This window comes from Equus caballus, chromosome 3, assembly GCF_041296265.1.
Source record: "Equus caballus isolate H_3958 breed thoroughbred chromosome 3, TB-T2T, whole genome shotgun sequence".
In the NCBI taxonomy this organism is placed as follows: domain Eukaryota; kingdom Metazoa; phylum Chordata; class Mammalia; order Perissodactyla; family Equidae; genus Equus; species Equus caballus.
The window spans coordinates 94230455-94247851 of record NC_091686.1 but is presented as its reverse complement, the minus strand read 5'-3'; the positions used below and the strand labels follow the sequence as shown (position 1 = coordinate 94247851).

Below are 17397 nucleotides of genomic sequence, written 5' to 3'. Positions count from 1 at the left end.
ATTAGGAGTTTACATTTTACTAATTTTTTCATCAAAGATTTTAATCCACACATATAAAATTTTTTAAATAATATAATTCATATTAAATCAGATCAGCTTACTACTGCTTTGAAGTCTGCTTGGGCGCAGAAGTTGCAATTAATCCTGTCACAGTAGATTAAGTTTTCCAAGTGTACATAAAATTTGTTCATTATAGAAAGTTTGGACATTTTAGAAAACAAGAAAATTAATCACACACGACAAACACTTTAGTGGAAACCACTGTTAAGCGTTTGTTGTGCTTCTTTCCAATTCTGTTCCTGGGCATAGAATTTTTGCTTTGTTTTGTCATGTATAAAATGAACACACAAAAAAGTGGAATATTACGTAAAAACTATCAGTCAAATAAATTTTTTTTTTAGGAATTCCAAAGTGACTAAAACCTGCCCTTCTCAAATATAAAGTCGGTCCTCGTGTGCTACCCTTCCATCTTACGCAGGCAGTGGGGCTTTCAAGCGTACATCTAGTGCACAAACACTGTGTGTTTCTGCAGATGTTGAGGGAAGCCAAAGAGAAAGAGAAGCAGAGACTGGCGCAGCAGCTCACGGCCGAGAGGACTGCGCACTACGGGATGCTGTTTGATGAGTACCAAGGTTTGTCACACCTGGAAGCCCTGGAAATTCTGTCCAATGAAAGTGAAAGCAAGGTACGTCTGCGCTGGGTGTTGGAAATAGCATGTCCACTAATACGCTTTTTTAAACATGAAAGAAACTGGAAAATCTTCATTAAAATATCGCATTTTTAGAGCTTCATAATTATTGTGCTAAGGTCACAAATACTGTACAGCCTGATGACCCCCTCATGCTCCATATTATGTCCTCTCTGTCCTGCGCCAAGCTCTTACCCCTCCCCAGCCCCAAGAGGGCCAGCACGAGGAGAGTCATCACTACCCCCCCGCGTGGTGCAGAAGGCTGCTCAGAAACTCTGCTGTCAGGCTCCTGGCCCTGTGCCTCCCTTTGCTGACGTAGTACCAGGTCAGAGATGCCCTACAGACCACATCTTCATTCCTACGCAGTGAAAACAAAGCAGCTGATGTTTTTTTCAGACTGTAGGGTTCTAATATATTTAGCTTTATGGGTTATATAGTTATTTTTCACCCATTTCTTAGAAAGCCTGGGTCACAAAGGGCAGGGTTATCTCACCGGGCGTTCAAGTTCTATTTGGGAATGCTCCTGAACAGAAACCTGGGAATTACCTAACAACCCTGCACATTCGCACTCCCCACTGTGATCTCGAGAAACAAAACATGAAGAGCAGAAATCATCAGGGTTTGGGGATTTCTATTTTAAGAATCTACGTGGTGAGTGTGTGTGTGTCTTTATTTAGCAAACACTTACAGAGTCACTGTTCTAAGCACTTTAAAACTGTTAACTTATTTAATTGTATATATGGCAATTTTGTGTGGATGTCAAGCTGACTGTACTCAGGGCTGTTTTTCCAACGGAGGCCACAGGACAATACCCTCTGAACCTCTTGTGAGAGGCTCTAGGCCATCCCAGTGACATTCACTGGGGAGAGGCAGGTCCTCAGACAGGAAGTTGACCTTGGAAGTGAGCCTTAGAATGGAAAAGTGATTTTTTTTTTTTTTTTTTTTTTTTTGGTGAGGAAGATTGGCCTTAAGCTAACATCTGTGACAATCTTCCTCTATTTTGTATGTGGGACACCGCCACTGCGTGGCTTGATGAGGGGTGTGTATGTCCGTGCCCAGGATCTGAACCTGTGAACCCCAGGCCACTTAAGCAGAGTGTGTGAACTTAACCACTATGCCACTGGGCTGGACCCTAGAAAAGTGATTTTTGACTCTCTCTAGGCCATGCCTTCTTATATTTGGACTTTGAGGAGATTGAGACATTCTTGATGCCCACCTCATCAGGGACAGATGACCTCTGCCATATAAGCAACCAAGAGCCACACAGGATGGAGACACACACACAGCACACACCCAAGATTATCAAGTTCTATATTACTATCTATATTTATTCCCTTTTCTGTTTATCTGTGAGCCATCATTGACAGTCTTATGGTTAAACTGTTAAAGGATAATTTTTTTCAAAAGCAAAATCATGACTCAGATACAAAATGAACATGAATTAAAGAATTTATTTAGCTCATTAATTAAATGAAGGAATGAGACAGATGTTATAACCAGTTCAAAGGGAAAGTCAAAGCGTAAATTTATATGGAGTAAAGCAATTTGAGATGAAAGTACGAATGGACACAACCTGGCTTTTCCACAGGAGGGGAAATGGTCCCTCCACTGGACAAAAGTCATTCTCATGTCTATGGACAAGAATCATTTCACGCTGCTATCAGCTAGCTACAATTTATATAGTTGTAAAATTGCTCCCATGAAAGCAGAATCTGAAAATCTGGTAAGTTGCTCTCTAGAAAATACAGTTTTCTACTCAAGCACGAATTTTTCCCTATAAAAGCTGGATTTAGGGTCAGACATCATATTATCAAATACCACTCAATAGCTGTACGATTTTGGACCTGTCTTGCCTCAATTGCCTTATCTATGAAATGAGAATAATAATAAAACCTACTTCATAGGATTATTAAAAGAATTAAATGAGACAATTCATGTGAAACCAGTCACAGCATACCTAGTACATAATAAGCTCTCAATAAATGTTAGCTGCCATTTTATGCATGTGTACATATATGCATATATAATGTGGGTGACATTTTATTTTTATATGCATTTTTATGTTATATGTATATATTTGTTATTATTATTAAAAACTATTGCAGGGCAGCATGGCCCCTGGAAGTTATGGTGGTAGAGAGAGATTCTACTCTGGCCAGTTCCATCACAGGTCTCAGCTGTGAAACAGCCCCAGGCCCCTAAGCAAAGAGCCCCAAGGGACTGATGTTACTGGAAAGGAGGCTTGGTCCCTGGAGGGTGCATTTCCCTCTGTTGGCACACTGCTCCCACAAGCGCTGCTTTCTTCCTCCAGCCTGGAGATTTTTGTAGTATTCATAGTAAGGAATGCAGAATTTTTTCTTGGCTTAGTAATGATGGTTACTGGATGCTATAATAAACAGTCCTAAAATGTCTGAGTCAAAACTGGTAAGAGTTATTATCCTCACTCCTAGAACAGCCCAAGATGGGGGCGCCTGGTCAGCAGGCAGCTTTCCTGCCTTTAGGGAGCCAGGAGCCAGGCTCTGTCCATCTTGTGGCTTCACTAGACCCAGCCTAAAGTTCACAGGCCTCTGGCAAGAATACAAATGGAGATCCATACTGGGGTTGTGAGATTCAGCAAATAAAATTACAGGGTGACTAGTTAAATTTTAACTTTAGATAAATGGTGAATACTGTTTTAGTATAAATAGGTCCCATGCAATATTTGGGACACAGACTTACACTAAGAAAATATTCATTGTTTATCTGGAATTTAAATTTAACTAGACTTTTTTTTTTTTTTGGTGAGGAAGATTCACCCTGAGCTAACATCTGGACTAATCTTCCTCTATTTTTTGATGTGGGATGCCTCCACAGCATGGCCTGATGAGTGGTGTAGGTCCACGCCTGGGATCCGAACCCACAAACCTGAGCTGCCAAAGTGGAGCACGTGGAACTTTAACTTTAACTTCGGCCATGGGGCCAGACCCAAGACATCCTATATATTACCAGGCAACCTACGCATACCAAATATTTAAAAGTTAAAGGACTTGTGAAACCGCTTGTTAAAGAAAATATATTTTGTCAGCCTACCTTGACAAATATACTTTCATAATGACCTAGAAAGCAGGGTTCCCATTTAGAATTCTCAAACTCCTCAAATTTCCACACCACCCTCCTGCCTGCTCTCCTCCCGTTGTCTCCAGCTGTCTCTCGCCTCAGGGAGCCTCATGTGTACAGGTGAGGATGCCCTGGTTCAAGCGCCATTGACACCCCTGCAGACAGCCACGTCTTGGCCATCCCTTGGGGTTGGGGTGCACACTCTGATGGATGGTCTCCCTGTAAGGAGCGCAGCTGAGGAAGGGGTTCACACAGGCCATGGAAAGGAACTTTCAGTCACCTGGAGAGTGCTCTAGAAGGGGGAGTGTGGACTCTGGTGGGCACGTCCCTTTGGCCCTGTGACCTCCGCTGTATCCAAGTCTAAAGTATTGGGTTTCACCGTCCTCTAGAGCCTTATTGTCTTCTTATCCCATCAGCATAAGGAGAGAGAGTGTAGAGGGGACGCTCCCATTTTTTAAAAGTCTTGGTTCGGAAATGATACACGTCACCTCTGCTGACATTCCATTGGCTAAAACTTAGACACGTTGTATGGAAATATCAGGAATTATTATCATTACTTTTCTAATAGATTGATTCCAGGATGGCAATAGGCATGGCAAAGTGGTGTTCTGTAAATCTTAAGGAGAAACTAATAATTTTGCCATTATAGTCAATAGTTAATAAAAATAGTAAACAAGAATCGTCAAAATGGCCCCCCACACCCCCTTTCAGGGAAAAGATTTACAAGGCAGACTGTCCACCCCATGTCCTCGACAACACTTAGCACAATTCCAAGCATATAGTCAGCATTCCACAAATATTTATTGAGGAGCGCATGATTATTTATTATTTATTGTTGGATTGAAGTAAGGACTCGATGCACTTCACCTTGGCAGAATGGAATGAACTAGGAGGAAGCAAAAGAGATGCTATAGGAGAAAGATGCTGACAAAAGAGTCCTTAGTTAAAAAGAACCCTTCCCAGGGGATGCCAAAAGCGTAAAACCCCAGTGCATTCCCTCCTGGAGGATGGCCACCCTCCGGAAGACACAGGGAAACCAAAATGTTCCACGTGTGTATATACGTTTTCACTGAGTGTTGTACTCAAGCACATTTATTCAACAATTACCTTTTTTATTCAGTCTTAGAAAACTGCTGTTTAGAAAATATATCTGAAGCATAAGAATATGATGTGCACACATCTAGGACCCTGAGACCTAAACACAAGGACTCTGAAAAGATCAGGGCAGAAAGGAGTGACGGCAGCCATCCTGCAGGGCGCGTTTGCTTCCACCTGCTGAACTCTGAGGCTAATGGGTTTCATGTGGATGACTTCCCGTCAAGCTGCCTCCCAGGGCCTTGGCACCGGTCGCATTATGCCCTGGTGATGTGCATTAGCTACTTTTAGGAAAATGGCGTCCTGGCCTCTCGGAGGCCCTCTCTAACTCTTTCACTTATCCTCATGTACAAATCTACCACCATCATGAATATTACAACATATTCCGAAGAGCATTGTGGCTCCTCTGCTGGTTCTCCCTCCAGAGCAAGCGTTTGATCTGCAGAATGAAAAAACTAAAAGCTTACAAGTACTGTCTAGTCATACGTGACTTTTTATATGGTCCTCCCTGCCCTTTGACCATTTTGGAAATTAAAATCAATCTTAAAATTCACAGAGGATGACTGGCCACCTGTACAAATAATTATTAAGTTGTTTACAAAGGATAGCTACAAAAGAAGGGTCCTGAAGACAATGAGCAGAGAGGACATCAGTTCAAGCATCATCCTGTGAAGCCTCCCCACCCCCGCCTTCCCTCCCGAAGTGGGACTGCAGCTCCCTCCCAGGTGCCCCACTGTCGCTGCACTCACGTCTGTCATGGCTTTTGTCAGTTGACATGGGTCTCCCTCCTCTAGACTGCAAGATCTCTGAGAAGAAAAATGTGTCTTGTGCCTTTTTGTAACCCCAGTACAATAACACACATCTAGCAAGTATATATGTATATATATATCTGTATATATACATATAACGTTTATTTATATGTTTGTTTACATGTGTGTATATATATAAATATAATTTATTGACCATCACTATAAATACTTCTAAGTACATCATTTTATTTAAACTTCAAAACAACCTTACAAGGTTGGTGGTATAGTCTTCGTTTTATAGATAAGGGAGCTGAAGCATAGAAGGGTAAAATACGTTACCCAAGGTCACATAATTGAATCCAGGGTTGACGTCAAAGTGTTTTTTTAACCACCATGATAGAAAAGCTACCACCACCATTTATTTAGCATCTGCTGTGTACACTTGTGCAATGTACTTCCTATTCCTTATTTCATTGACCCCACAAAGCATCACAATGAAATATGGATCTTGTTTTGAAACTGAGAAAAACTTCCTTTGGGTATATACTGAGAAGTGGAATTGCTAGATCATATGGTAGATCTATTTTTAATTTTTTGAGGAAACCAAAAACAGGATTTCGAAGAGATATATGCACTCCTGTGTTTATTGTAATATTATTTACAATAGCCAAGATATGGGAACAACCTAAATGCCTATCAATGGATGAAAGGATAAAAAAGATGGGGTATATATATATATGTATATATACACGATGGAATATTATCCCCCCTGAGAAGAGAGGATATATTGTCATTTAGGACACTAAGAATAGACCTTGAGCCCATTATGCTAAGTGAGATAAGTCAGACAGAGACAGACAAGTACTGTATGATCTTACTTATATGTGGAATCTAAAAAAGTCAAATGTCATAAAAAACAGAGAGTAAAATGGCAGTTACCAGGGGTTGAAGGTGGGGAGATTAGATTGATGATGTTTAAGGGCACAAACTTGGCAGCGAGTAGTAAATAAGCCAGAGAACTAATGCACAGTATAATGAATATAGACAACAATAGTGTACTACCATCATCAAACTTGCTAACACACTAAAACTTTATGATTCCAACCACTAAAAAGAAAGGATAATCATGTGACATGATAGAGGCACTAAACCTCACTACAAGTGCAATATATACATGTATCAAATGAACATGTTGTACAACTTAAATTTACACAGTGTTATATGTCAAACACATTCGATTAAAAAACTGAGGCCCAAGGAGCTTATGTAACTTACCCAAAGTTGCACAGTTAGTAGGCAGTAAATCCAACATTCAACCTCCCACACCGAGAATCACCTCAGTCCTGGGAGACCTGAGGACGGCCGTACATAAATGTTATTAATGAGAAGAAGAGATGACAGTTATGCCAACCTATTTCTTTTTTCAGGTTCAGTCATTTTTATCATCACTTGATGGAGAGAAGCTGGAACTCTTAAAAAATGACCTAATTTCCATAAAAGACATCTTTGCAGCCAAAGAATTAGAGAATGAAGAGAATCAAGAAGAACAAGGTAAAGGTAAATAACCTGTTAAAGAGCAAGACAGACTGTAGGTACAATTCTTATGAACGCTGTTAGTAAGCACAGCCCTTTGAACAGGGTGGAATTATTTAATTCAGGTGCTCCTCCTCCCTGCTTCCAGAACACTCTGTGCATCTGCTCTTGTCACAGGAGCTGGTCACTTTGATCTGTAACCCTCCCTTTTGCTGGGTGGGAACTCCTGACAGAGCCATCTTTATTTCTCTGGTGTCCAGCACAATCCTGGCACATCACATCACAGACGTGCAATAAATGCGTATGGTCAAATGAACAAAGAGCACAGTGTGCTCAACGGGGCCCTGATGCCTAGAGTTTATGCTCCGATGTCTAATGTTCTGTGTGCATGCAGAAATTGTTGAATGTGATTGATGTTGATGGTGGGCAGGTCTTTCAGTGGATTTCTTTTCATATCTTGTTATTCTTTTTAATTTATATGTGCAGGAGTTAGGGTGTACTGGTAAGTGGCCTACACTCCACCGAAAAAGTACAGTTCTGACAAAGGCACCCAGTGCACCACGGTGTGATGTGTTGGGTTGACAATCACTGAACTAAGCCAGGTGTGCACTCCTGACCATCTTCCAGCTGGACAATGACATGACACCAAGGAGACTAGAACATATTTTGTGAGAAGCAAGCCTTCCTTGAGAAGGGGAAAAAACGTTCTCAAAGTTGGGCATGCTTAATGATTACGTCCATTTGGGAAGAGAATATAGCAAAATATTTGCTATGTACATGGAGAGTGATCTCTTACTGATGTCACCACCAACCACCACTACCACAGTTGTTTGTGTCGCTTACGTTAAAAATTCAAGAGGCTGGCCTGGTGGCGTGGTGGTGAAGTTTATGCACTCCACTTCGGCGGCCAGGGTTGGCAGGTTCAGATTCCGGGCGCGGACTTACACACTGCCCATCAGCCATGCTGTGGCAGCCTTCCGCATACAAAATAGAGGAAGATGGGCACCGATGTTAGGTCAGGGCTAATCTTCCTCAGCAAAAAGAGGAAGATTGGCAACAGATGTTAGCTCAGGGCCAATCTCCTCACCACAAAAAAAGAAAAAATTCAAGCAACCATAGACACACAAGGCTGGCTTCTCCTGGGACCATCTGAAGGTCCCATCTGAAACATTTTCGCCACTTACTTGCTGAATGGCCCTGAACAAGCTATATCACCTTTCTGAAACTCAGTATCTTCACCTGTAAAGTGAAGACAATGTTACATATTCCCAAGGGCTATTGTGAGGATCAAATTAGATAATATATGTAAAAACGTATGTTACAATGCCTGACGCACAGAGCTGCTAAAAACTGTTAACTATTATTATTTAAAGTGCTAACACAATGCCAGGACAGTAATAAGTGTGTAATACATTGTAGCTTTTACTTATGATTGTACTTGTTGTTACCCAAATGCAGAACAGTGATACTGTGCATTCATACCATGAAGTCACTGGAAGTATTTTCTGCCCATGCATGTTGCACACCTTTAATGAAAGCTCCAACACAAGAGCAGAAATGCTTCAGCCTCGGTGCTCACGGCAAAATTATTCTAAGCATTTGCAAACTGTTATTTAAATACCATCTCCCGCTTTAGCCCCACGTATTGACCTTATGTGCATTCACTTTAATGAGATTTATGCTCGTTGCATCAAAATAGAAAAATCAATTAGACAGAAGCATAGAAAGACCCAGTATCAAAGAAGTAGTTGGAGAATAACATTTTTGAGCATTTGTATGTTCTACAGTCACAAAGGATGACAGCCTTGTCTCTGTTTTAATAATGAAGAAACTAAGGCGTTTGTTGTCAAAGGTCATGCGGCTAGCATGATAGACCCAAGATGAACTAATATAGATGCTTCTTTTCCAGCATAACAATCACCAAAAAGATCCAGGCTATTTCTCTTCAGTTCCATGATGCCTGAGGTAGACCTTGGTCCTATTGGGAATGTCACTCTGAGAGGATTAAAGAGGATCCCAGGGGCTGGCCCTGTGGCCGAGTGGTTAAGTTCTCATGTTCCGCTTCCGCAGCCCAGGGTTTCTCTGTTTCGGATCCTGGGCACGGACATGGCACTGCTCATCAGGCCATGCTGAGGTGGCATCCCATATAGTACAACCAGAGGCACTCACAGCTAGAATATAAAACTATGTACTGGGAGGCTGTGGGGAGAAGAAGAAGAAAGAAAGGGAAAAAAAAGAAGACTGGCAACAGATGTTAGCTCAGGTGCCAATCTTTAAATAAAAAAGAGGATCCTAACTTCCCCCTAACATCAAAGAGATACTGTTGCCAGAGCAAGTTAAGGCAATATTGCATCCCCAACTAGTGCTATTTTTTGGAGAGGAAACGTGATTCAGTACTGTTAAATAGAAAGTGTTACTATATGTGATGTGTTCCAGTCTTAATGTAGAGCTTCAGTATATTGAGATTGTTGAATATGACCCAAAAAAATTGAAGTCCTGAACAGCATGCTTACGAAATGGTACGTTTGTCTCTCCTTAAGTGACAGAACCCTGTTATCTCCCATAATATATCCATTTTCCCAGAGGGCATCTCCAGATTATAAAAACACTATTAATTCTAATTAACTTAATTTAATAAATAAATGTCATTCAAACACTTCAAGAAGAACCAAGAGAAAAGAATAGTGGGGTTGTCATTAAGTCAATCCAATTATGATGAAGTGCCACAACTCCAGGAAGGTGGAGGGCTTGTCCTAAAGCCACGGAGAGGAATCTTATCCTGGGGCGAAGCTCTGGGAGACCAGAGCATTTCCATCAAACTTGTGTCTTGTAAGCACTTACGTTCCTAAAAGCCTCCTAACACCTAAATAATTTGTTTCATAGTCTCAGAAAATGTAATCAACTGTCGTTTTTAGGTAGATTTCCTATTGAGCTCCTCTACATTTAGGATGTTAGCTAGTGATTTGCATGTTCGTCTTGCCAGCAGATTGTAATTTTATCACGCTGCCATGGGTCTCTAATTTGGTTTACCACACTGTTGTGAAGAGATTTTAAAAGGCTGTTTTCTATTTTTATATCCTTGGTGAAGATCTTCTTTTCAGCCATGTGTACAGACCAAGAGTTGTAGTAATAGATATTCTTTGTTGCAATGTTTTGGGGTTTTTTTATTGGGTTCATAATAGTTTACATCATTGTGAATTTCAATTGTACATTATTTCTTGTCTGTCACCATGAGTGCTCCCCTTCCCCCTTGTGCCCACCCCCCACCCCCCTTCCCCTGGTAAACACTGAACTGTTCTCTTTGTCCTTGCGTTTGTTTATCTTCCGCATATGAGTGAAATTGTACAGTGTTTGTCTTTCTCAGTCTGGCTTATTTGGCTTAACATAATACCCTCGAGGACCATCCATGTTGTTGCAAATGGGATGATTTTGTCTTTTTTATGGCTGAGTAGTATTCCATTGTGTGTGTACATTTATATATATATATACACCACATCTTTATCCAATCATCAGTCGATGGGCACTTGGATTGCTTCCATGTCTTGGCTATCATGAATAGTGCTGCAATAAACATAGGGGTACATAGGTCACTTTGGATTGTTGATTTCAAGTTATTTGGGTAGATACCCAGTAGTGGGATAGCTGGGTCATATGGTGTTTATATTTTTAGTTTTTTGAGGAATCTCCATACTGTTTTCCATAGTGGCTGCACCAGTTGCCACTCCCACCAGCAGTGTATGAGGGTTCCCTTTTCTCCACAACCTCTCCAACGTTTGTTGTTTTTAGTCTTAGTGATTATAGCCATTTTAACAGGTGTAAGGTGGTATCTTAGTGTAGTTTTGATTTGCATTTCCCAGATGATTGGTGATGTTGAACATCTTTTCATGTGCCTGTTGGCCATCTGTATATCTTCTTTGGAAAAATGTTTGTTCATCTCCTCTGCCCATTTTTTGATTGGGCTGTTTATTTTTTTGTTGTTCAGTTGTGTGAGTTCTTTATATATTATGGAGATTAACCCCTTGTTGGATGTATGATTTGCGAATATTTTCTTCCAATTGGTGGGTTGTCTTTTTGTTTTGATACTAGTTTCCTTTGCCTTGCAGAAGCTCTTTAGTCTGATGAACTCCCATTTGTTTATTTTTTCTTTTGTTTCCCTTTTCTGAGAAGACATGGTATTCGAAAAGATCCTTTTAAGTTCGATGTCAAAGAGTGTACTATCTATATTTTCTTCCAGAAGTTTTATGGTTTCGGGTCTTATCTTCAAGTCTTTGATCCTTTTTGAGTTTATTTTGTGTATGGTGTGAGATAATGGTCTACTGTCATTCTTTTGCAAGTGGTTGTCCAGACTTCTCAACGCCATTTGTTGAAGAGACTATCTTTTCTCCACTGTATGTTCTTGGCACCTTTGTCGAAGATTAGCTGTCCGTAGATGTGCAGTTTTATTTCTGGGCTTTCAGTTCTGCTCCATTGATCTGTGTGCCTGTTTTTCTACCAGTACCATTCTGTTTTGATCACTATGACTTTGTAGTACATTTTGAAGTCAGGGATTGTGACACCTCCAGCTTTGTTCTTTTTCCTCAGGATTGCTTTGGCTATTTGGGGTCTTTTTTTGCCCCATATGAATTTTAGGATTCTTTGTATTATTTCCGTGAAGAATGTCATTGGGATTCTGACTAGGATTGCATTGAATCTGTAGATTGCTTTAGGTAGTATGGACGTTTGAACTATGTTTATTCTTCTGATCCATGTGCGTGGAATCTCTTTGCATTTCTTTATGTCATCATCTATTTCTTTCAATAATGTCTTATAGTTTTCATTGTATAAGTCCTTCACCTCCTTGGTTAAATTTATTCCTAGATATTTTATTCTTTTTGTTTGTTGAAACGTTTTTTATCATCTGTTTTTTTCTCCTTCCATTTTTCTCTGTGATTTTTTTTCCTAAAATATTTGATAAAAGTCACTGGTGTATTTTTCTGTTTTATAGAATGAACACACATTTAAAAACTGAAGCTGCGTGAGTACTTATATCCTAGTTTAGTTTTGATGACTCCCAAATATTCTTAATCTTCCTATGTTTATATCTTTGTAGCACATAATGATGTAGTTAAATCTTTAGTGTTTGCAGGATACTTTCACATTTGTTGTATTATTTGGTCCTTACAACGACGCTAAAGAGGAGATGGGTGGGTTTTATTATCCTAAGTTCACAGAGGTGGAAATGGAAGCTGAGAAGCCCTGTGACTGGCCCGGGTCACAGAGCCACTAAACGTAGAACCCCTCCTCCCAAGCCTCAGCCTGGGCTGTCTCTGCCCTGCAACGCTGCCTCTTCCAGAACCAGAAGGCCCCGGCTGTTTGGGAACGAGACCTTGTTGATGCTGCCCTGATGTGCCCCTGCCCCTTTTATTTGCCGGCCTAGAGAGGATGAGATCTAGACCTCTGCCCAACAGAGAGAGAATCTCAGCTTTGGGAGGAATTTCTCTCTCTCCCCGTTCCCTCTCCCTCTGGCATCCCCCAGATCTCCCTTTGTGCCTGTGACTAATGCCTTCTCGTTCTTGAAGGCTTGGTTCAGGCATCACCTCCTCCAGGAAGCCTTCTTAACAGCCCTCTGAGGACTGGATTAGGTGCTGCAAAGCCCCCTCAGTCAGAGCACTTGCCTCTTTTGGTTATAATGATTCACTTGTGTTGGCTTCATCAGGAACAAAGACAGCCATCTCTCTCTACCCCCAAGGCACATGCCTCCCTCCCCTGCTGCGGCCCCCCTGGCCTCCTTGCTGTCCCTGAATAAGCCGGGCACACTCCCTCCTGGACTTTGTGCCTCTGCCTGGAAATCTCTTCCCCTGATCTGGTGTGGCTCACCCTTCTCCTCCTCTGGTTCATTACTCAAATGGCACTTTCTCAGCTGCCCTCCCATTTAAAATTGCTAACCCCTCACTGTCCCTATTCCTCTTCCTTGCTTTATACTTCTCCATGAATCTTTTCTCCTGACATATATGTTTTACTTCTCTAGTACGTTTACTGATCTGTCTCCCTCATGAGCATATATAAATTCTAGGTGATGTTAAGCTGGTTAAGCCAAATGTTTTGAACAAAGACCTACAAGTTATCCTGGCTGTCTTTATGAGCTGCTGATTAACATTTTGTCTATAAAACAGAGAGCACGTGCAGACGAGTGTTAGATACAGTATTTCTCGCATGGCTTAGTCCTCCCTGAAGCTACTGCTTTCCCCACTGACATAGCCAGAGTATTTTCTTCTCAGAGGGTTTTGAGATCATGTAATCAGGCCAGATTAATGATGCCTTTATTCCCCTCAAAACTGGTAGTAAACTGATTGTGGAATCAATTCTTCAGCACTTATCAGAAACTTTAAAAAAGGCTTCAACTCGTGATACAAATGAGATAAATAAGACTATAACTTTTTTTTTCCCTCTGCAAAGCCCCAGTGCATGGTCGTATATTCTAGTTGTAAGTCCTTTGACTTCTCTTTAAGCCGTCACCACAGCATGGCTAGTGACAGGCAAATAGTGTGGTTCTGCACCCAGGAACCAAACCCAGGCCACCAAAGGGGAGCATGCTGAACTTTAACTGCCAGGCCATCAGGCCTGGCTCAGACTGTAACTTTTAAAGATCTTTCTTCTTTATTGCTCACCAATGATATTAATTTATTTTTATTTTTAGATATATTAAATATAACATTATACTTTATATAATCAATATATTATTATCTGTGATATAATTTATTAATGAATTGCTTATTCAATAAATATTCATTTTAGCACCTCCTATCTTCCAGGCACTGTGTTAGATGCCCTGGATTCAAAAGTGAACAAAACAAATTCTGTCTCTGTCTTTAGGTAACTTCCAATCTGGAGGGAAGGCATATTGTTAAGAAGTATTGTAAGACCAGACAGGTGTCCCAGGAAACCTTGGGAAATTTCTCTAGAGATATAACATTGTTACATCAGATAGCACACGAGCCATCGAGACTAATTCTGCTCCCTTAGCACGGTGGCTCTGTAGACAGAAAAGGTCGCCCTGGGTATCGTTAGGGTTGCCTGGTAAGCACGGCAGTACTCTAGGTCATAAACACAGTGTTGTCCTACGGCTCCCAACCCTGAGAAAGGTCATTCATTTGTTCCTTCGGTCATTCTTTCAACAAGTAGCTACTGACCACCCATAGCTTGAACAAGACGCATGAGTCCCTCACTGCGCTCACATTCCCTCTAGGCCAGCCTGGCAGTGCCCCGGCTAGAGCTGCGAGCAACAAGGCTCCAGCAGCCCTCACCCAGCAGCAGTCTCCTACCTCAGTGCTATGCTCATAAGCGAGCGAAACTCATCTTTGCCCGGCAGCTGGAGGACAGGCTGCCGCAGCCCCCACTTAGACTCTGACTGCGGGCTATATGGTTGGGGGAGCTGCCACATCCTGAAGGATGAAAAATAAATCATGCTTCTTACTTCTGTCATTTTCTATTTCTAGGCTTAGAAGAAAAGGGAGAAGAATTTGCTAGCATGCTCACAGAGCTTCTCTTTGAATTACATGTCGCAGCCACGCCTGACAAACTCAATAAGGTCAGCCCCTTCTGAGTCTGAGTCTTTGTCTTTTAAAAAAAAAAAAGGATCTCAGTTATAAAATTCCAGAGATCCACCCGAAATGGAAATACCCCAAATCCCAAATGGCACATAGCAGGAGGGGAGTGTGAGGTCAGTAATTAAGGTTCAAGGGGGCAACATGATGAAATGTGGTGGCAGAGAACATGGTAGACTGTGTCATGAGATCTGCATTTCAGCTGCAACTTTTACTAGTAATTACCTTGTGACCTTGAACAAGTCACTTCTCCTCAAAATAGAATTTTACATGAGAGCAGTGGTTACCTTCAGCATACGGGAGAAGAGAGGGGTGCTGAATCACCAACAGGTTTTTTCAAATTCCATTTCCCCTCCCCCGCTAAAGTGACATGTCAGGATTAGGCAGAAGGAAGCACATCAGCCAGGTCAACCACACATCCCCACCCCCCTGGAATGTTGTTGCTACATCATGCCTAAGAACATTCCAGCTTTAACAGTCTGGGTTCCTCTAATAGTTACCACAGTACATTTTGCAGGTTAGTGCCAGGTCTTGCTGTAGAGTTTCTTGATGAGGACACTGATTATTATTTACTTAAAGCTGTGTTATTTTTCCTGTTCTTTCTCTCTTTTTTTTCCCTTTCTTCTTTTTAGCATGCAGTAGTTGACACAGGCCCTCACTTATCAAAGTGGGTGAGGAAAGGGCAGAAGGAGGCAGTGAGGTGGAGAGAGAGTAATTTCTTTATCTCTGGTAGGGTCACCGACTGTGGCAGGTCAATGACTTGAACACAGTGGGAAATTGCCTCATTCATCTCCGTGCAGCACCTGCCACTGCTCAGAGCGTGTATGATGCCTCCAAGGTCCCACTGGTTTATTTACATAGCCAGGTAAACCTTTGTCTCTAAAAGAGGACACACCAAGGATGGTTTTGGTGGGTTTTGTCTCCCTAAATCATCTTGCCATTAACTGGCCATTCAACACTGACGTTAAACTTTGACGTGTAAGCTTTAAGATGAGAAGTAGGTTTAGCATAAGCTCAGATATAACTTTCACTTAAGCAAACGGCTTAAACTATAATGATCAAAGCTGGGTGACTCTGTCCTTTCTAAATTCAGGGAATAACAGGCAAAGTGGTTTCTGCTTGTTCAATTTAGCCATAATTTTTTAGGCCACAGGTTGTTCAAACTGCACCCATGTGAAATTAAACTAGTTGCAGAGCAGAGCCAGGTCATTCCCACAGCTCTTCTCTCCTGCCCCTTGAGCTGGAAGACGTGGCATGACTAGAGAAGAGCGGAGCCATCCTTCGTCTTCCCAGCACAATACGTTATTAGGTCCATGAAACATTAAGGGCTTCATGAGACACTTCAAATGAGGAAATTTGCTGTAGCAATGACCGTGGCTAAATCTCTAACCTGTGTACATTTAAAAAGTACTATTATTCTTTTACAGTTGGTCAGGCAAAGTGAAAAATATACTATCGATCTTTCAAGGTGACTGTCATTTTTATTCTTATCTGAGTATCACATTAGAACGCGCTGTGGAAAGTCATCCAGCCCTGCACTGTTCTCTCTCTACTTTCTTTTTATTCTGTCCCCTTTCTTACTTTATATTTACCAGAAAGCAACAACAAGATGTTTTTAAGGAGGTTCAGGAATTGCCCCATCATGCTTTAAATTTACAGAGAATGACCCTTAAAGGTTTAGGGCAACTTGATCCTAGTCTTGGGATTGGAATTTCTTAGTCTCCATGTTGACACGATAAATGTGTTGCTCTGGTTGGGGGCCTTTGCAGGCCATGAAAAAAGCTCATGACTGCATGGACGAAGATCAAACCGTGGTGTCGGTAGATGTGGCAGAAGAGTCAGAGGAGAAAACTAAAAAGGAAGAAGGGGAAGAAAAACCTGAAAACCCCAAAGAAGACGGAAAGGAAGGAAGGAGAACGAAGACAGTTGAGGTAAACTTATATTGTCCACCTCAAAAGCAGTAATATTATGTTAATTTTATTAGCAGCCCAATTTTAAATGAGGAGAGGCCATTTCATTGTCATTTGTACCCTGTTCTACATTATAGAAATATGAGTATTAATGTAATAAACACTAAAATTTCCCCATGCCAAGAGAATTTGTGATTTAGCATAGATAGTGTAGCTTTTCTCCATAGCTTTACAATTATAATTTAAAGGAAAAAAGGTCTTTACGAACACAGTTAATTTATCTTTAGGGTAAAATTCCATCTTGTATGCAAATTTGTAACTATAAAATGTCTTTATGCCCCTTAATGAATGAGGTAATTGAAGCTTTTTCCAAAAAAATTTCATTGCCGCAGTTTTTATTCTGTAGTTTAATAAATTTCTATGTGCATAATTTATATCCTGCCTATGTTCAAAAATGAATTTGCAATAACTTCATCTTACATGGGATTTAATTTTAGAGAAAGTAAGTTTTTAAATTAGATCGGTCTAAAGAAAAATGTCCACTGAGGTCTATTATTTCGGCTGCCCTTTCACACACCTTCTTGAGTACCTGCCTGTCGTGTGCCCAGCATTGCTCTGAGTACTTGGCATGCAGCTGTGAAAAAGGCTTGCCATATCCCTGGGGACCTGGCAGAGTTCCCATTTTATGGCAATATTTCCACTTAGAGAAGTTGTACGTACACCCATTAATCTTTGGGTAAGCT

General features: G+C 41.1%; 1 protein-coding gene across 4 annotated transcripts in view; it reads left to right on the top strand.

Moving 5' to 3' along the window:
• Positions 1–17397, top strand: part of FAM114A1 (family with sequence similarity 114 member A1) — a 75750-nt gene that overhangs the window by 46137 nt on the left and 12216 nt on the right. For 2 of the 4 annotated variants that reach the window (XM_023638224.2, XM_023638226.2), the window contains exons 7-10: positions 533–685; positions 7056–7185; positions 14637–14728; positions 16514–16675. In XM_023638224.2, the coding sequence (XP_023493992.1) occupies positions 533–685; positions 7056–7185; positions 14637–14728; positions 16514–16675 (537 nt within the window). The remainder of the gene's footprint in view (positions 1–532; positions 686–7055; positions 7186–14636; positions 14729–16513; positions 16676–17397) is intronic. The other 2 variants (XM_023638227.2, XM_023638228.2) reach the window with 1 other exon arrangement.